The sequence below is a fragment of the Prionailurus viverrinus genome, chromosome A1, assembly GCF_022837055.1.
Source record: "Prionailurus viverrinus isolate Anna chromosome A1, UM_Priviv_1.0, whole genome shotgun sequence".
Classification (NCBI taxonomy): Eukaryota; Metazoa; Chordata; class Mammalia; order Carnivora; family Felidae; genus Prionailurus; species Prionailurus viverrinus.
Window position 1 is genome coordinate 14098918 of NC_062561.1, and position 14302 is coordinate 14113219.

The window sequence follows — 14302 nt, forward strand, 5'->3', positions numbered from 1 at the left end:
TTCTTTTACCTTAAACATACCTACTGGTTCTTAAAAGAATATTTCATGAAATACATGCTGAAAAATACTTTCTGAAAAGTAATGAGAAATTGCCTTTATTTCCAAGTGAATCATGAATAAGGGTTTAAGTTTAGTGGCATTTTTAATTGCATTATCTTTCCTTTTTAATTCTAAGAATCTATATATCTGTATTTTAAATGTTACCTGATCTTTGGTGAGAGAAAGTAGTGAGTTAACATGCACATTTATGTACACATTAGATTCTGGAAAAATCGGAGTCAAGATTTCTCATTACGTGGTGTCCTAGAAAAAGCGTGGGTGTCAGAAGTTTGGCTTTTAATCCAGTCTGTGCCACAATTCAGTTTTGTGACTTCAGGAAATTTGTATAGTCCTTTTGTGCAGGGGTTAGAAAAATGTTCTTTTTAATGTTTTTTTTAACCTGTACAGATAGTAAATATTTTAGGTCTTGGGGGCTGTACAGCCAGCCTCTGAAGCAGCTATTTAACTCTGCCATGTGGTGTGAAAATAGCCATAGGAAATGTGTAAAAAATGAACATGGCTGTGTTCTTGTATAACTTTACTTACTAAAACAGGTGATAAGCACGTTTGATTCATGGGCTATACTTTGCCAGCTTCCACTTTTAGGGCTTGATTTCCTCTTCTGTAAAATAAAGGAATTTTTGTATCAACATAATCTCCAAAGGAAGATCCCTCTCAACCTAAAATCCTGTTGTCATTTAGGTCAATATCATATGTGCCTATAAGGAAAGATTTTGAACTTTATTATTTTCAATTTTAGAAGAGCTTTTATTTCTGTTAAAACTTACATTTTATAATGTATTGGCACCTTTTATCATTAACAAATTTTAAAATACTACTTGATAAGAAAAACATTTCACATTTTATGAAAAAATATATTTCATAATTATTCTTAAACAAGCCATGTAAAGTAACCCATTAGTCTATATAAAGATAAATTTGTGATGTTTTAACAGTTTAAAAATGTACATATTTATAGATATGTGTGATTTTTAAAAATCTCAATTGGAAGTAGGCACACATGAATAATAGATGGTGAAAACTGATATGGTAATACTTTGGATATTATATATATTATTAGCCAATTTTCTGTGTTAGCTGAACTCAAATATGTAGGAATTCAACTGGCATATTAGGTTAGAGTAACATTGAAATACTCAACCTAAAAGAAAAGATTACTTCACTTAAAACTTTAATGTTGCTAGTTTACTTAACTGTTTTTGGACATTGTATATATAACACACACACACATACACACACACACACACACACACACACACGTATATAAAATAAGTCATATGTAACTATTTTTGACGATTACTTCCAATTACTTAATGAAACTTATCTTAAGATTAATATGTGCTACATTTGAAATCGTAATTTTGATACCATTTTCTCTATTAACATAACTTTACTTGTATTTTTTTCTCCTTGGTATGTATATGAAATGCCTTAATGTTTTCTTTGCTTATTCCTAAGGTCACTTACGAAGCACATAAAGAATACTTAGCCAAAATGTATGAAGAATATCAGAGACAAGAGGAGGAAAACATTAAAAAGGGGAAAAAAGGGAATGTGAGCACCATCTCTGGTCTTTCGTCACAGACAACAGGAGCGAAGGGTGGAATGGAAATCCGAGAGATGGAAGATCTCTCACAAAGCCAGAGCCCGGAAAGTGAGACAGATTACCCTGTCAGCACAGACACTAGAGACTTGCTCATGTCGACAAAAGTGTCAGATGGTATTCTTGGAAATTCAGATAGACCGGGAGGTGGTGTGCATGTGGAAGTGCATGATCTTTTGGTTGATATAAAAGCAGAGAAAGTAGAAGCCACCGAAGTAAAGCTTGATGATATGGATTTATCACCAGAGACGTTAGTAGGTGGAGAGAATGGTGCCCTTGTGGAGGTTGAATCTTTATTGGATAATGTATATAGTGCTGCTGTTGAGAAACTCCAGAACAATGTACATGGAAGTGTTGGTATCATTAAAAAAAATGAAGAAAAGGATAATGGTCCATTGATAACACTAGCAGATGAGAAGGATGAACTTCCAAATAGTAGTACGTCATTTCTCTTCGATAAAATACCTAAACAGGAGGAGAAACTTCTTCCTGAACTTTCTAGCAATCACATTATTCCAAATATTCAGGACACACAAGTACATCTTGGTGTTAGTGATGACCTTGGATTGCTTGCTCATATGACTGGTAGTGTAGACTTAAGTTGTACATCAAGTATCATAGAAGAAAAAGAGTTCAAAATCCATACAACATCTGATGGAATGAGCAGTATTTCTGAAAGAGACTTAGCATCATCCTCTAAAGGGTTAGAGTATGCTGAAATGACTGCTACCACTCTGGAAACCGAGTCATCTGGTAGCAAAATTGTACCAAATATTGATGCAGGAAGTATAATTTCAGATACTGAGAGATCTGACGATGGCAAAGAACCAGGAAAGGAAATTCGAAAAATCCAGACCACTGCTACAACGCAAGTGAGTTATCCTACGTGAGTTCTAAAAATGCATTGGACAGATCCTGAGTTGTTAGCACTACGGCAGAGTAATTTCCGAACAGTTACATCATGTTTATACTTAATTATGGCATTATAGGAACTTTGGGAATCACGTGTTATGGTAGTATATATACAAAAAAAATTTAAAATATCTGAATTATATTTCCAACTCCACAACATTGTGTCTGTGTACCTTTGTTGGGCCTCTCTGGGCCTGAATTTCCTTATACAGTACAAGTGTTTGTACCAGATTAAAATATGACCTGGAAGGGCTCTACCCGTTCCCCTATTTTGTGACTCTGTGACTAAATTTACACATTTTGTACTCAAGATCTTCATTCTGAATACTTGATTAATTTTAACCTTTTAAGCTTCAGGCCCAACCCTGTTCTGTGGATTATAGCAAAGAGGACTTGGAGCCCAGATTGAACTGATAAATGAAATGAAAGGGAAGGGAAAAGGGAACTGTTATTTATCAGGTGCCTACTGTGTTCCAGGCACTGTGCTATATGTTTTCAGATTTAATCCTCACAACCACCCTGTGAGGTAGGTAGTATGGCTGAGAAAATTTGGACTTATTAGCAGTGAAAATTTTCTTTACAACGATGTGGCTAAGAGTCGTGGTTATGAGAAAATTAAAGATTCTTAGGCCTAGTGGTGAGGAAATGTTAGTGCTGCATTTCTGGCCTCACCAGAGTAAAGCTAAAAATAGATGATGTTTTCTGATATGAATTTTAATTGTGGAGCTTTGAGTTTTAAGACCACTTCCTTATTTTCCAGGCTAAATTAATTTATGATTAAGAATTGAAGAATACTTTTACCATTAGTGATTTGGGTTTTTGGTTGTTCTCTGGGTTTTCCACTCACTGTTTCATATCATCAAAGATAAAGTTAACATGTTTCCATTAGAATTGTATTATAAAGAGTAAACCATACCTTTCTGGTGTCTTTGTACTCTAATAACAATCCTTACATATTCCGTGTGGGGAAGAAACCACAACAAACAAACAAAACATGTATTCTGTGTGTGGGAAAGCTATTTTTATTTTTTCTCTGTTAACTGCCAGCTTCTATTTTTGTGGCGGTTGTACAACCATGGTAATTGGAAGGGAGTGGGGATATTGAGTTAGGTGAAGATTTAAATGAAAGGAAAGCATAGTGCGTTGTTTATTGAGCATAATAATCACTAGGCTTGCCTGGTTTTCAGAGGTTGTAGGTATTTTTCTGGTTTTCTAACTTGTCAAATAAATGTACTATTTTTTGAAATTGAAGTATTGTGAGTAAAATAGACTTTTGAGTTAATTTCAATCTGTTCAAGTAATATTTTTTAATCTTGTGTTTCTAAGTATAGTTAGTTAATGACATATATCCCGTATACTTCAATTTTAATTATATGCTCACTTTTGTAAGGGACACATGTATCTAATATGAAGACTCCATAAACAAGGGTAAAGAGGACTTGGTTTTCAACGTGAACCCTGGTGTTAGACTTGAGGTATTTGATGTCCTTGCCTGGTTTTTGAAACAGAAAAATAAAAGTAATAATAGTAGCCTCTTCAGCTCAAAAAGGTTTCTGTCTATGGAATCACCAGATGAATAATATGTGTAAAATAGATAACCTATCAAAGTTACATGCAGGAGCTCTCCTCGCTCACTTGACTATACTTACTGTTTTCTTTTTGAAATCATGCATTTCTTTGGCAGTCTACAGAAGTTCACCTTTTCTTTCTCTAGGCTGTTCAGGGTCGGTCTATTACACAACAAGACAGAGACCTCCGAGTTGACCTAGGATTTCGAGGCATGCCAATGACTGAGGAACAGAGGCGCCAGTTCAGCCCAGGTCCACGCACCACAATGTTTCGTATTCCTGAGTTTAAATGGTCTCCAATGCACCAGCGACTTCTCACCGATTTACTGTTTGCATTAGAAACAGATGTACATGTTTGGAGGAGGTAGAAATATTTCTTTTCTTAAGACAACTTTCACTTAAGAAAATGACTATTTTAAATTACTGATCCATAGTGAATTATATCATTGGAAATCTCACAAATTGAACTTATTAAAAATAATCCAACATGGGACACCTGGGGGTGGCTCAGTTGGCTAAGTGTCCAACTCTTGATATCAGCTCAGGTCATGATCTCCCGGTAGGATTCAGCCCCACAACATCAGGCTCCTTGCTGACAACGTAGGGACTGCTTGGGATTCTGTCTCCGTCTGTCTCTCTCCCTCTCTTTGCCCCTTCCCCGCTTGCGCTCGCTTTCTCGCTCAAAATTAATAAACTTAAAAAATAACCTAACACTAAAACTTTGTATAGAAACATGAGTATTTTCATAAAGGTAAGGTTATAAAGCCTAGGGCTCAAATCAACAGGTATCCAAGAACTTAGGACAATTAAAAAGTAAAATTTTGAAACCTGGCATTGCCTATTCTATGTATGAAAGGGATTTAACAACAACAAAAAGGTTAAATTTTGGTTCAAAGCTGCTTCCACATTTTTTGTTCTTTTTCTGTTAAAATTAATACCATATACTAACTTTATTCTGGGTAATAAAATTATAACATAGTGTTAAAATTTAAAATCACCTATGACATCTGTTTTTAGAGCCTTTGCCCTTGAAGTCGTTAGTATCAGTTCATATATAATCACCTAAAGAAAACAGTCTGCATAAATTAAATAATTACCCTGCTTCACTTTCAGTTGATTTTCTAATAGCAAATATTTGACAAATTAAGCAGTTACAAGAGTGCGTGCGCATAATTTAGGAAGTTGGTGGCTGGAACAGAGTACCCTACTGTCATTGACTTAAACAATCGATGGCGTGATGTTCTCTGGACTCCAGGAGACTTCTCTGCTTCTCCTAATTTTCCTTCTAAGATTCAAGGTGGCTGATTCAGCTCCTAGCACCACTAAAACATTGGAAACTTGCCCAGACTGGAAGGCAGGGTCTCTTCTTCTTCGTCCTTCATCCCCTTGTTCCTCCTCTCCCTTTTTTCCCTCTTCCCTTTCCTCTTTTTTCTTTTCCCCGTTTTCTTCTCCTCTGTTGCTTCCTCTTCCTCCTCCTCCTCCTCTGCTACTTTTTCCCTGTCATGCTCCTTACCCTCCTTTCTTCTTTTCTAAAAGAAGCCCTCAGGAAATCTTCCTCTCACCTCTCACATGCCAGAAGGCAATCACCAGCAAAAGGGAATGGGATTATAATGAGTGGCCTATATAAAGCAATACTGGTTAATAACCTCATAGCTGAGGTAAAGCCAACCTTTCCTGTACTTGATCTAGCTCAACAATAGAACAAAATCTAGATTGTGTTAGCAGGGAAGAAGGAATAACTATTATGGAGAACAGTCGATGTCTGCTCTAGAAAGCTTTTACTTCTAATTTTATTTCACCAGTTTGTCCTTAGTCTACTCATGTGATAGAAACAATGGTCTTTCCATTGTTAGTGTTGTTCTATGCTAAATTACCTGGGGATGATAAATAAGGAAACTGGAACACAGTGAAACACATTACTGTTAGCATGACATCAACGGAGATACATAGTGTAACTTCCTAATTATAATATTAGTAGTCCTCAAATGAGTGGTACTCAACTTCCCTTCCTTTAACATAAGATGGATACGTAACATACACACAGATACCACATGTTTCTGTTTTCATGCGCTCTCGTAAAATTCCCCAAGCAGAATTTTACTTAATTTTTTAAAAGCACTTATTTTTAGGATCAGGTCATACAGCTTGACATCTAAAAGATCGTAGATGATAGTTTACAATTCTGATGAGTGAGAATCATTGACTTAAAATCAATTATGGAATAACCTCTTTTTTTCCCATTAGAAAACAGTTCATATTCCTGACAGACATCAAACTAAAGCAGTGTAGGTTTTTGGGTATCTACATTGCATGTTTTGTATGGGAAACTGCACTGATGACCTTTAAGGTCTTTTACCTTTTTTAATTCAGTAAGTCCTTGAATTTTTACTTACTCATCTATATTTCCCCATCATGTCACTTCTGTGACTAGCAGTACACATTTTCAGTATGGCTGGTCACAGGTGGGGCTCCAGTCTGGTGATAAAACAAACAGAAATTACCTGAAAGGTAAACTTGGAGTTAACTATCCAATTGTTCTAAATTACCTAAGGATAGTAAATAAGGAAAACTTATTACAACACAAAATAACAAGCTTTTGTGAAAATACTTTTTAGGCTAAATTCATTGACCTAATATAATTTGTCTTGAATCTAGTTAATGTACTGTATTTTTAAAGCAGAAACCCAGTAACGAATTAATACACTAGGATACAAAGAAACCCTGCCGAGATGAATGTTGTTTTTTGTAATATGGTATCTCAATTATAAATTGTTTTCTTTTCTAATAATTCCATTTTAAATTTGCCTAGCTCTTCAATAATTTTTACTTTATAAATGTTACAAGTAGCATTAAGCTAAGAAAGTGTTCACTTGTGTTTTGTTTTTGTGCTATTTTAGCCATTCCACAAAGTCTGTAATGGATTTTGTCAATAGCAATGAAAATATTATTTTTGTACATAACACAATTCACCTCATTTCCCAAATGGTAGACAACATCATCATTGCTTGTGGAGGAATTTTACCTTTGCTCTCCGCTGCTACATCACCAACTGTAAGTACTTTGCTTCCATCTAGTGGTGTATTTTATAATTACCTGACAAGAGCATGTCCACAGTATTCTCTGCTCTAAACATAAGGATTTTAACAAGACATGTTCACCTAAGGAAACTTTTTCCCTTTTCTTTCTCTTTCATCAGTGTTGCATTTCAGTTATGTGTGTTTATGAAAATACTAATCTGGCAATTTTGATGAGTAATTTGAAGAAGAGCCATAACTATAAGTGACTTAACGTTATTTTCTATATACTGCCTATCTTTTCAAATATATAGTAAACTTAAAATTTTTATTCTGTAACTCTTGAAGTTCTAAATACAAATACATGGTTATTGTGTAAGTAAGTAGAGTCATAAATCTAAATTTAGAAAAAAAACATTATTAGTAATGCAGAATCTTACGTGAATTAATTGGAATATTATTTATAAACAATATTATTTTAAACTGTATATGGGAGTTTTATATTCCTGTTCTCTGAGATGTAATCTTGAAGCCAGAAATTTGCTTTCAAAAGGGAACCAAACTAATGAATTCTTATTTAAAACTCAGGCACCACCTTGGGGCGCCTGGGTGGCGCAGTCGGTTAAGCGTCCGACTTCAGCCAGGTCACGACCTCACGGTCCGTGAGTTCGAGCCCCGCGTCGGGCTCTGGGCTGATGGCTCAGAGCCTGGAGCCTGTTTCTGATTCTGTGTCTTCCTCTCTCTCTGCCCCTCGCCCGTTCATGCTCTGTCTCTCTCTGTCCCAAAAATAAATAAACGTTGAAAAAAAAATTAAAAAAAAAAAAAAACTCAGGTACCTCAGATAGAAAAAATATAAATAACATATCATTTTTAAACTATTTGAACAATTTCATAATCCTTAAAAACCTCAAAAAAATTTTTATAGACATATGGACTCTAATAGCATTTGCATCTCGCTTTATCTACTAGTTCAGCATTTTATTTAAAACTATATATAGCTGTTTTTCATTCTATATAAAACATTGAAATGTATTAATAAGTTTGAAAGGCATTTAATTATATATATTTAAAATATAATAGGTCAGTGTTAACTTCATATTTTAATTGTAATGTTAAAAATCTCTGATTTCTATTAAAAAACCACGTTCCATAGCTACTTGCTCACATAGGAAAGAATGTAGAACTCTGCCTCTCATATTGCCTGTGTTCCTGCCACCATATTGGAAACTAATCCATAGCTGGAAAAGTATGCTCTTTCCACAGAGAAACGTGTTTTTTGTTGTTGTTAAGATGTCTTTTACTTGGTGTGGCAGTGTTTCCAAATTAATCTCTGGCTTTATTTCATCATTAACCAGCTTTTCCTACGTGATTCCTTTTCTCTCTGTAGTTTTGTCAATAGCATCACCCCCCACCCCCCCAAAGGAACATTGAAAGTTAAATATTGGCAGCAAAAGCTTGTATCCTGAACATCTCTCCCCCCTCACAGGCACATACGCTTTGATTTCATTCATGAATTTATTCAAGAAGTCTACAAAGGCAAACAGGCTAGTTCAAGAGGGAGTGCAGAACAGTTCATCATTATTAGAGCCTTAATTGAATTAGCAAGTAAGCAAGGAAATGGAGCCAGGAAGAAAAATAATTGATGGCATGTGAGGGATGTGGATATCCTGTGAGATTAATGTACCATCTCTTCTCTTTAATCTCTGATTTCCTCTGGTGATTTATACAAAATTCTGGTAAATTGGGAGCCATATATGATTTTCTAAATGCATTCTAATATTGAGGCAGGAAGAGGTTTTTTTTTTCCCCTTCTACACATTCAAAGCTGAATAAATCAGTATTTTCTCCTGGCATTTTTTTTAATCATATAAAATTCTTTAATGTTTTCTAAGCAGTCATTTTTTGTCAAGAAATTTTAAAAGGTTGTATTGAAATTCATTTTATAATATTTAAAATTTTGTGCAGAACTGGAAATGATCTCTATATAAAATTAATTGTAGGTATTAAAATTTGTATAGGTTTGAAGTTTGCCTGTTTTTATTTTATAATGAATATATAATAAAGATATTGGCATTTTGATAATTTCAAATTAATTCAAATTAATAATTTCAAAATTATTAGCTTTGTAGTTTGGATCACTATATTTTGCACTTTGAAACTGCTTATTGCTTAGACTGTTCATAACAGATTTAGGAAGTCATTCAATTGTAGAAATTTTTCTTCATTGTCTATTTCTCTATCTTTCTGTCAGTTTGGTCCACTAACTGATTGTACCTATGCCTGGTTATACACCATAGCTGATTTTATGTTCTTTGAATAAATTGCTTCCTTAAAAGACCCATCCAGAACCTTTTCTCTCACTTGATGCTAGAACTCTGATTGGTGCTGACTGCTGGGTATTGTTTTCTCTTACTTGATTGTGTGATATTCCTGGTAAAAATTGTAATGTAGTAGAAGGGGAGAGTTTGGAAAGAAGAGATTGAATGAAGAATAAAATTAGAACTGGATAGGGAGGTTTTTGGCTTAGATTTAAATATAAAACTCCAGAAGAGAATTTTGGAAAGAATAAGTGAAAGAGGAGACATTGGCAGTGTACAGATTAGCAAAGGGAAACATTGTTATGTAGATGCCATTATAATTATAATTAATTTCAATCCTAGATATATAAAGAGAGAAATATTTGAAACTGGTGTTTAAGTGATCTCATGATTTTGTTTAGGTTGGTGTGATTTTAAAATGCATATATGCATAAATGAATGAATAAATATGAATAATGGTGGATGGCTGTGGCTAGCAAACTTTTTCTCTATGGGTCAGATGATAAATATTTTCAGTTTTGTGAGCTATATGGTATCTGTCTCAACTTCTCAACTCTGCTAGTGTTGTGCAAAAGACAGTTATATAAAGTTATATAAAGGAATAGGTACGGGTTTGTCTCAAGAAAAATTTATTTATAAAAAAAGGCAGTGGGACAGATTTACTTGTATGTCATAGTTTACTGACTGCTGACTTAGAGCATAATCCTTACATAAAATTCATAAGTTTAACATAGTATAATGTTTCAGTATGAAAACTTTATTACTGACCATTGAAAATTCAGTAATTAGAGCTTAAGATAAACTCACCCTTTTCTATTAAATAAGAATTTAAATTTGACTTACTCAATATTTTTTAAAGTTTAATTTTTAGAGCAGTTTCATTGTATGTTGTGGTCCTTATGTTCTATTAGAAGATATATAATTTTCACACTCAGCCATACTAATTTTTTCTAGCTTTTGACGTGTCTAATGTTAAAATTGTATTTAATTTTGAGAGGGTAAGTAGAATGCTAAGTATTCTTCTTTTTTTATTTTACCAAGGTCAACAGTAACACTAGTTGTAGTTATTTCTACTAACAATGAACATGTGGGCACAGAAATTAAATATACAAATATGAGATACTTAAATACACAAATATGAGGTACTCTCAAATATGAGCTATAACAATAAATATATGTTACCTTTACATTAAAAACTATAAAAGACAGGTAAAAGCAATCAAAGATGGTCTAAATAAATGGAGACTATACCATGTTTATGGGTTGGAGACTCAGCGTAACAGGGGTAACACTTGTCCCCAAATTGGTATTTAGACGTATCGCAGTTACTATCAAAATCCCACCAATTTTTTTGTAGACACAAAGACTATTTTTTACTTATTTATTTTTTTACAAACACTATTTTTTAAAAAAATTCACATGGAATAGTTAAAACAATTTTGAAAGACTCATTATATATTAAATACAGTAGCCAAGACTGCGTAGTATCTTAGAAAGACATAGTTCAGTGGAACAGAACAAAAACACAGAGATAAACATCCAACATGCACAATTTTTTCCCTCAGTCAAGGAAGGATAGCTTTTTCAAAAACAGGTTAATGCTAAGTTTTCTTTGTCATTCTCCATTGAAATAAATCATGATACAAAGTTCAACTCAGGAATATGTGTTTCCCATTTCTCACATAAAGATGGGTGTCACGATAACTATGGAAACTTCTCATTTTCATCGAACAGACTTGTTTCCCACCATTAGTGAGATTCAGACACAATCTGAAATTAAGATTTGATATAAGATATATGGATTTTGGCATAAAATAAATCTGTATTTTAACCTGGGTTCTACCACTTCCTAGATAGGAACACACTCTCAATCTCTTATTTATGAAAATGTGTTAATTATACTTATCTAACAGGGGGTTTGTGGAAATTAGGGTAAGTAATATGTGTAAAGCTCAATAGTTGGGGAATGCTCCTAATGTTTCCTTCATTTAGTTGTTTTTGGAACTATTCAGAATTGTATCATGATAGAATAATTTTCTCATTTATAAAATAATCCTGTCATATTCAGAATCCTAAAATAGGATATTTGAGACAAATTTATTCATGACGCGTGATTTATTTTGATGGCCAAAGATTAACATGATATAATCTTTTTGTCTGCTATCCCAGTGGGATTAGCATAGTGGTGGTCTGTTTTCTGCCCTGCGATCTTATAGGAATATACTATTTCACACTAAGGATAACAGTTGTGTATTGCTGTGGCAGTATCATCACGTAAGAAAAGTTGAACTGTTTAGATAAACCTTACTTGTAAGCAAATATTTTAGTAGAAACTTTAAGGAAAAAGTATACTTACATCATATTTATATTATAGTGAACACCTTGAACTTAATATTCATTGAAGAAGCAGGACTTTTGGAATTTCAGTTTTGCCTAGGTTAACTATGTGGCATAAAAATAAATCACGAAAATAGTTTCAAGTCTCTAAATTAGATCGGTGGTTTTAACTTCAATAGTCACAGAAAAAATGTAAACCTCTTTTAGTATGTAGTTTGACCAATCTTTGGTTTTGGAAAAGGGCATTATTTTTGTTGTTGTTGATTTTTTTAGAGTTAATGTTTCTATGACTAGTCATTTGAATCCTCTCTTTCATTCTCTATACATTGTTAAGTTGGTCACGAATGAAAAAAAGGAGTTGTAGAAAAAAGAGAAGCAAAGAACATGGATCAGTTGCAAGTTGCATAATCACTTCGTGATTTTCAGTTGATTATTTGGTCAGCCCTCCAGAACACTGAATGTTTAGAATTTAATTCAGTGTCTTGTATGGTTTCATTTTCTCTGTTAAGGAGAATAACAGAGACTGATATTTCTGGCTTTCCTAATAGTTTCATAATAAAGAAAAAAGAAGAGTATTTTCTGTCAAAAAATGATGATAAGGTCTTGAATTTAGTTTACATTTAATTATTATCAGAATGTGTGGAAAAATTAGTAATTTTTCTTTTGTTTATCTCATACGTTAGTATTTTCAGAAGGCTTATATGCATTTTCCTATACAGTGTAACATGAAAATTTGAAATTTATGCTCACATATATTTGTTGTCAAAAATCAGAGAATAGGAACGGTTGATGACTTTTATTCCGAAACTTAATTCTAGCCAAACTTTTGGATATATTGAATATAATTCTTAGTTAATATTCTGAAACTTAGTGTACTATGTAATTAGCTTAGTTCACATGCAGGCCTCATTAGTGTATCTATCAGTTCTTTTCTAGCAAGGGAAAGTGGTTTTTAAGTTATAATCACTACAGTATTTTATTCTTTAACTCCTGGAGATTTAGATCTATAGGAAAAACTCCAAATATTAAAAAAAAAATTATAACATGATTCCTTAATGAAAATTCTGGAAAGTTGGTATAAATAGTTTATTTACTTAAATCATTGCTGCCTAAACCAGTACTGAGGTTAGGGCTTTTACAGAGATACCAAATTAGTTTATTTATTAAAATACCTTCTTAGGCATCACCTGGGAAAATATATTTATTTTATAAAATAGAGTATGCATAATTTCTAGTATATGAACTGTACATATATATATATATATATATACACATATATACTGGTATATATGTATATATGTATATTATTTGGGCAGAGTTACTCTAATGAAAAAAATAAATATTAGTCTAAATATTTGATATTTAATCTTAATCATATGTAATTTATAAAAGAAATATCTCTTCTGAGAACTTTGCTTTTAATAAAATAATCAAATATAATTTTTAAATATATTATTTTGTGTTTCAATTTTACATTGTATTTTCATTTAATTTTAATAATTTCCTTTTCTTGTACTTTTTTGATCTGTTGTCTGTTTTGTCTAATGCATGTCCAGGGTTCTAAGGTTAGTATTACTTCAGTAATTTTCAGGTTTTCAGTTTTAAGTTTTATTTTTGCTTATTTATGAAATTTTTGACTTGGTTGTATTTTGAGTTTCCATACCATCTTTAATATTAGACATATCTTTGGTATATTTAAAAGATTCATTAAAAGGATTTTTTTCTATGCATTGATTAACTACTATCTTATGACCCACAATAACCTTTAGACTAAACTATTATAATGAAAACAAATTTCAGTCATATGTACAATCAGATGTTAATTGGTTCTGTTGAAAGGAGATTGGATGGAATATATGTTATTTTAAGATTCAATAATAATCATGTGAGTGATCTTTATTATTAAATATATGTTATAATGTTTATATAACATTTCATCAAAGTCACTAATTATATAGATTTAATAAGAACTCCCTTTCTGGTTATTTGTGTTAAGAATGCTTTTTATTTTAAAATTTTATTTGGTTAGGTCAAAAATATAATTTTGCAAATTACATGGATGATAAAATTTTGTTTATAATTTCTGTATGTAATTCAGTCTTAAAAATGAAAGCATGTTTTGAAAGCTAGGCTTAGTAGACCAGGAAAGCATGAAAATAAGACCATTAACTAATAATAATGAGTTAGATTTCTTATAATTTCAGTAATTCAAAATGATGAATTTCTTTGAGAATCTATCTATAGATGTCCTAGAATCCTAATATTTTTGAAAATTTATTTAGAATATTTGATAGACCTAAGCAATGGCCAGATCTTCCATTCCATATTGAAACACATTAACTGAGATTTAAAATGGGTCTTATGTGAAATCATTACTTTTTTTTTTTTTTGCTTTTATTATAAACTATTGTATTGTGATCTCAGATTTTTAATTCCTGCTGTGAAATAATACTGTATATCAATGAAGTGCTAGGAAATACGGGATCTGTA

At 32.5% G+C, this 14302-nt stretch overlaps 1 protein-coding gene across 9 annotated transcripts in view; it reads left to right on the forward strand.

Annotated features, from left to right (window-relative positions):
• Positions 1–14302, forward strand: part of NBEA (neurobeachin) — a 680460-nt gene that overhangs the window by 206361 nt on the left and 459797 nt on the right. For 6 of the 9 annotated variants that reach the window (XM_047854707.1, XM_047854709.1, XM_047854711.1 and 3 more), the window contains 4 exons: positions 1519–2535; positions 4290–4507; positions 7041–7194; positions 13369–13377. In XM_047854707.1, coding sequence (XP_047710663.1) covers positions 1519–2535; positions 4290–4507; positions 7041–7194; positions 13369–13377 — 1398 coding nt within the window. The remainder of the gene's footprint in view (positions 1–1518; positions 2536–4289; positions 4508–7040; positions 7195–13368; positions 13378–14302) is intronic. The other 3 variants (XM_047854708.1, XM_047854716.1, XM_047854715.1) reach the window with 1 other exon arrangement.